This window comes from Marmota marmota, unplaced genomic scaffold (genome assembly GCF_001458135.2).
Source record: "Marmota marmota marmota unplaced genomic scaffold, marMar, whole genome shotgun sequence".
NCBI classification, from domain to species: Eukaryota; Metazoa; Chordata; class Mammalia; order Rodentia; family Sciuridae; genus Marmota; species Marmota marmota.
Window position 1 is genome coordinate 3,021,390 of NW_026000205.1, and position 6,208 is coordinate 3,027,597.

Below are 6,208 nucleotides of genomic sequence, written 5' to 3' on the forward strand. Positions count from 1 at the left end.
GGGTCTGCAGAGACAGCGAGCAGCTCTGGGGCTTCTGGCATTGGGACCCCCAGGGCCTCCCTCCAACCCCTCCTCATTTCCAAAAAATGGCTCTGACGCTCAGGTGAGGAAGAGAGATTCACAAACACCAAGCCAGCCCACGGCCAGACTGGTTTCAGGCAATGACCCTAACCCCAGGCTGAGGCGTGAGACCCCACAACTGCAGAAAGGGGAGCACGGGGGAGAGGGAACCACTTCAGGGTGCTCAACTCTGCTGAGGCAGCCCTTGGACGCAGTCTTCCCATGCAGCACGCAAACCACACAACTGTCCATGTCAGTCCCAGCCGTTAGCAGGTGACACCAAGAACACTCACTGTCCGGGGCCCAGAGGTCATAGAAGGGCCGCTGGATGGTGTCCTCGGGCCCAGGCTTGGTCTTGGCCATAGGAGGGTTGAGAAGCCGGGCCTGGGCCCTGCGCACGTCCCGGGGCAGCTCGCCCTGCTTCGCCAGCTTCTCCCATAGCTGCTCCTTCCGCCGGAGTTTCTTGGCATTGGGGACCTGGTGAGCGAGGATGCTGCGGGGGGCAGGAAGCAGCAGAGGGCAGCAGGTTGGAGAGGCTCCTGCCACCGAGGCAGCCCCTGCCCAGCCCTCCCCAGAGACACTGCACCTCTCGCCCTTCAGAGGCCTCTTCCCAGCCATGCTCCTGAGCTTGACCCAACAACGCAAGAACCCTGCCCTGGACGTCCCCTGGCACCTCACACCTGCCAGGTTAAAACTCACCTCGGCATCACCTGTCCCCTCTGCAGTGCTGCCTGACCCGCCCCTAGCCAAGCTCCCAGACTCCCCCCCCAGCCCTGTCCCCTAGCCAGGTCCAGACTGCTCCCCACGGCATGGGCCCAGCAACCTAGCCAGCCTCGTTCTCCAGTCCCCTAAAACCCAAGTCTGACCCTAACCAACTTCCCCAACACTCCACCCCCAGGAAGTCCCTCAAAGCCAGTCTCTGGCAGAAGGATGGAACTAAGTGTTGGTAGAACACTCACTCTTTGGGGGCAGGGATCTTGGATGTGTTCTCAAGGACAAGGTCCACCCGCAGGGGTTTCTGGAGGAGCAGCGATTTCTTCTGGACCCGAGTCTTCTTCCTTTTCCGCTCTGGAGTGGAAGAAGAAGGGATGGAGGCCTCAGACTCCCCCACTGCCCAAGACCAGCCTCCCCAACCCCATTTCAGCTCCATAGGAGCCACAGGCCTGCAACCCACACTATCCCAGGGCACACCCAGAGGACCCCAGACTCCCAGGCAAGGCAAGAGCCCCCAAAGGTAGGGCCCAGAGTGGCCAAGTCCTGACCCTCACTATACCCACATCCTGGGCCAGCATAGGCAGGTTGGGGACACGGGAGGAGTTACATCCACAGCCCCACATTGAGAGGCTCCAGGTGCAGCCAGAAAAGGGCCACAGAACGAAAGAGAGCAGTCAAGTGACACTGAGATGTAGGGAGCACCCAAAGGCATACTCAGGACCCAGTACGGCCCTGCAGTGTCCTCTGCTGTTTCCTTCAAAGGCCAACCAGCAAAAGTAAGACTAAAGCAAAACATAGCAGGCACTGCACCTTTCACAACCCCTGAGGCTACAGAGAGGGGCTCCTCCCCTGGGCTTCCTCAGTGAGGACCCCACTGTGCACCATAGCAACGTGCTCATTACAGAAGCACAACAGGGATCCCTGGGTGCTCACGGCACTACCATCTTCTCTGTCTTTTTTGTGGTTCTGGGGATGAAGCCCAGGGCCTCACACGTGCCAGGCAAGTGCTCTGCCTGAGCTCCAGCTCCAGCCTCCGTGTGCGTCTTCTCTGCTTCCTAAAGGTTTCCTGCTCACCACAACAGGCCCTTAGGCCCCTGATGACCATCCCATCCTCGGACTGATGTCCCCACCTCTGTAAAAGTGACTCTGTAAACAACCACCTTCACCTGCTCATTCAAAGCCCCTGTGCTTCAAAGCAGCTCCTTTCATTATTTTTTGCTCACTGGAAAGGGTCCTGTTTCCATTGAATAGACCCTTGACCTCTCACAAGTTCACTGGGGACATCATGCTGTTAGAGTAGCTTTCGCCCTTGCTCAGGAAAACTAACTGCCCTCCTAAAGAAGACCCCTCATTAAAGCAGGTCACGTATTTTTTTTATTTCCCTTTTTAAAAAAACTTATTTACTTGTTCTAACTTTTTATACATAGCAGCAGAATGCATTTCAATTCATTGTACACACAGAGCACAATTTTTCATTTCTCCAGTTGTACACAACATGTACTTAGGATAGTGATGTCCATTTCATTCCACCATCTTTCCTACCAGGCCACATATAAAAGTTTGTTTTTCTACATAACTGATGTAATCCCTATTACTCATCAAAGCAATCCCCAATCCACTCTCAGTCCACTTGTTAGAGCAGGTCCCAACCACGATGCTTGCTGGCAAATTAAAGTAAGCATGTTACCTAGTGTTTAAAATACATCTTTTTGTTCTTACAAAACCTCATCTTACTAACTAAAACAGATCTCTTTTTCTTTTTCTTTTTTTGGTACCAGGGAACTGAACCCAGGGGTGCTTAACCACTGAGTCACACCTAGCCCCCCCCCCTTTTTAATTTAAAAAAAAAAAATTCAAGACAGTGTCTCAAGTTGCTTAAGGCTTTGTTAAATTGCTGAGTTTGGCTGTGAATTTGTGATTCTCCTGCCTCAGCCTCCCAAGTTGCTGGGATTACAGGCATGTGTCACTGGATCCGGCTCAGATCTGATTTAAAGTAGGCAACATGACTGACTTTTCTGCAGCTAACAGAAGACAACTTATCAAAGCAAACTCTACCTGGCTTACCTGTGCATAGCAAAGAAAGAAAGGAAAGGAAAGAAAGAAAGAAAAGAAAAAGCTTTTTACAACGCTGGGATGGAACCATCAGGATAGTGCTGGAACACTGGGCTACATCCTCAGCCTCCCCCACATTGTCTTCTTTTCACCCATCCAAAATGCTCTCGTTCAAGATGAAATCTGAGCAGGTGTTTGCCTTCACACAGATCTTCTCAGAAGCTCGAGGCCACATAACAGTCAACGGTAGTCCTGCTGCACAAAAGCCCACCTCACCTTTCTCCTTGGAGCCAGTGTCCACGAAGAACAGTTTTTCATCAGGGGCCTCTGACACTAAGCCACTGGGGGACAGAAATGCAGACCATCAGTTAAAGTTGTGAGGAAGAGAACAGTTTTAAAATCTCGGGGTTCAGCATCCTCATTCAAGCCCCCTCTTCCCGCCGTGGGGCTCTTTGGGCCTCGCCCCTCCGTTTCCAGAGCCTGATATTTAAAATGCACCAAGCTAGGGTGGGTACATGGGACCTACTTCTACTAAAAAGTTAATTACTGCTCACTAAATTCGAATTTAATTGGGGGTCCTGTATTCTTACTTACGAAATTTGGTAAGTCGCGCGCTACCTGGGGCAGGTTCCCCAGCCCCCCGGAAGCCGCCCAAGCACCCTCGGCCTCGCACTGGGCCCAGCTCCCGGAAGTTCCGCCCCACGTACCCGGTCGTGCGCTCCTGTAGCCGCACGTCCTCCAGGAACTGATCAACTTCCAGCCCCAGCGGCTCCTGAGCGAGTCGCCGCCAGCCCCGCTTCTTATTTCTTGGGCCCCGCCGTCGCCGCCTCAGCGCCGGGTCCACCGACGTGGGTCGCAGGCCCAGGAAGCCAGAATCAGCATTGCTTTTCGAGCAGCGTCTGGCACGATCGCCATTGCTTCCTGCCGCCATCTTGTTAAAGAAAGTACTCAGTCGCGGATGCCCAGAAATCCGGTTCGGATCTTGCGCGCGCAGCTCTCCCGGCCTCTCCTATTACGCACTTCCTGTGACAGCCATATTGGTAAAGCGGTAGGGGAGAGAAAGGGGCGTGGAGCCTGCCATCTTGGTACAGGATAAATGGCTCTTTTCTCCTCCAGTGTTTGCAACAAAATCTGCCGATTCCTAGTTGCGGGAAGGGGGTTATAGGTTCTTGGCTCTTGTCCTAAGCAAAACATCTTTCCCGACCGCCCAAGGTCTGATGATGATTGTTATTTTTTGGGTAATAGAGATGGAACCCGGGGAACTTAACAACTGAGCTACATCACCAGCTCTTTTTATTTTTTTAAATTTTGAGACAGCGTCTCACTGAGTTTCTAAGGCTGGTTTTGAACTTGTGCAATCTTCCTGCCTCAGCCTCCAGAGCTGCTGGGAAGTGAGGATGGGCCTTAGGCCTGAGCCTAAGCAACTCCATTTTAAAACCTGCAGTCTCATCAGGCATGCCTAATGGAGCCCTCCAGTATGGCCCTCAGGCACAAACAAGTCACTTTGCCTCACCCTGATAAACTCAGAGTCTAGTCTCTGGCTGGCTGTCCTCTGCTGATAAGAGGGAAAGGCGAAAAGATCAGGGTGGAGACCACCAGACTAGATGTTTTAACCCCAGGGTAAATGATGTCACTGAGAGACCCGGTGCCAACTGATAAGGATTGAAAGGGCTGTCCAAAACCCCAAAATTTGATATAAATATTGGAGCAAATGAGCAGACATTCAGCCAGCTGACAATGATGCCCTCACGCTGAGAGCTTGATGAGGACCTGGATTGACATCCCAACACGTTTTCATTGCCTGATCCTCAACCAGCCATCAGCTTCACCGAAGAGAAGCCTGCTTTGGTTTCTGATCTGATCACCACAATCTGAGTGAGTGTGCATCTGCTGGACTTAGAGCCTAAGGCTTGAGACTTTAATTTAGCATGCAAAAGGAATGTCTTGAGCCTGTCCTGATTCAGTGTGTTTGTGGTGCTTAGAATTAATCTAGAATTGCTTGCTGTGAATTGATTATTTCTTGCAGTGGCTAGCATTAAGGATGGTCATTTTCTTGATTAAGAACCTATAGAGTGAAATTATATTGAGTGATTTGAGTGAATAAAGCATTGACTAGGGCAGAAGCACATGGACATTATTTCTCCCCTTGGACTGCATAAGTCGCACCTTTTGCCCCTTGAGACAGCAGATTATAGGTGTGTGCCACCACGTCTGGCTGATTTCAGAACTGACAGTAGCAGATTTAGCACAAGACACACTGCAGTCTCAGGTTTTGGCCTCTCAATGTTCCAATCCTAGAATCTTGAAAATCAAATATTTTTAGGATTGTCAAGGCTGGAAACACAGAACATTCAAGGAGTGTTCAAAATATACACTATCCGGATCCCTAGTTAACACGTGTAAGGCTCTAGGTTCAATCCCAAGCCTTGCAAAAGAGGGATGGGGCGAGATCCCTAGAAGCACAGATTCAGGATCATTCATCATCCATAAAATGGGAACGATTATGATAGATTATTCTAAAGATTAAAAACATAAAGCAAGGGCTGGGGATATAGCTCAGTTGGTAGAGTGCTTGCCTTGCATGCATAAGGCCCTGGTTCAATCCCCAGCATCACATACACAAAAAAAGTAAAGCATTGAAGACTGTGCCTGATATCTGCGTTAGCTATCGCCCCTGAGACTTAATCTAATAATCAACTCATATTTGCTATTTACAAATAATAAAACAAGCTCAGAGGCCTTTGGGTCCTTGCAACCATCCAAAGGGATCTACAGCTTCATAAAAGCCAGTCTTGCAGGGCGCTGTGGCACACGCTTGTAATCCTATTGGCTCTGGAGGCTGAGGCAGGAAGACCGCGAATTCAAAGCCAGCATCAGCAATTTAGGGAGGCGCTAAGCAACTCAGTGAGACCCTGTCTCTTAAAAAAAAACACAAAACTGGGCTGGGGATGTGGCTCAGTGATTAAGTGCCTCTGAGTTCAATCGCGGTACCAAAAAAAAAAAAAAAAGCCATTCTTGAGTCATAAATGAAAAAGACCCAGAGAGGTAAAGCGCGACTGGGTGGGGGGTGTCACACAGTAGAACGCAACCAGATCCTTGCGCAGAGTGTTTGGAAGGTGACAGGTCCTGAATGGTGGCCCCCAAACCTGAGCACGCACCGGCCGCCTCGGAAATCAAACTGCCCTGCTCCCGAGGCTCCTCCAGAGGGCGCCGAGGGCCACAAAACTGAGCGCGCGTGGGCGGGCGGAGCGCGGGGACAGCATGTCCTGGGAGCGGCGGGTGTGGCCTGCGTGTGCGTCGGAGGACAGCACGGGGTGCGATGCCTGGCGCGGGCGGATCCCGAGGGCGTGAGCGCGCGCAGGGTGGTCCGTGGCAGGCCGTG

The 6,208-nt window shown here is 51.5% G+C and overlaps 1 protein-coding gene across 1 annotated transcript; it reads right to left on the reverse strand.

The window, feature by feature from the left end:
• Window positions 1-84: 84 nt before the first annotated feature.
• Window positions 85-3,790, reverse strand: Nop53 (NOP53 ribosome biogenesis factor). The gene is made up of 4 exons (XM_015496629.2): window positions 3,534-3,790; window positions 3,103-3,167; window positions 1,020-1,128; window positions 85-553 (listed from the first exon to the last, which is right to left on the reverse strand). The coding sequence occupies exons 1-4, from the start codon at window positions 3,755-3,757 to the stop codon at window positions 100-102; spliced, it is 852 nt and encodes a 283-aa protein (XP_015352115.1). The 5' UTR covers window positions 3,758-3,790; the 3' UTR covers window positions 85-99.
• Window positions 3,791-6,208: the final 2,418 nt, after the last annotated feature.

Excerpts from the sequence above, each read along its gene's own strand:
- Nop53 (XM_015496629.2), bottom strand. The coding sequence starts at position 3,757 with ATGGCGGCAGGAAGCAATGGCGATCGTGCCAGACGCTGCTCGAAAAGC. Across the intron at positions 3,168-3,533 it reads CTACAGGAGCGCACGACCGG|TGGCTTAGTGTCAGAGGCCC; the intron begins GTACGTGGGGCG and ends TCTGTCCCCCAG. Across the intron at positions 1,129-3,102 it reads CACTGGCTCCAAGGAGAAAG|AGCGGAAAAGGAAGAAGACT; the intron begins GTGAGGTGGGCT and ends CTTCCACTCCAG.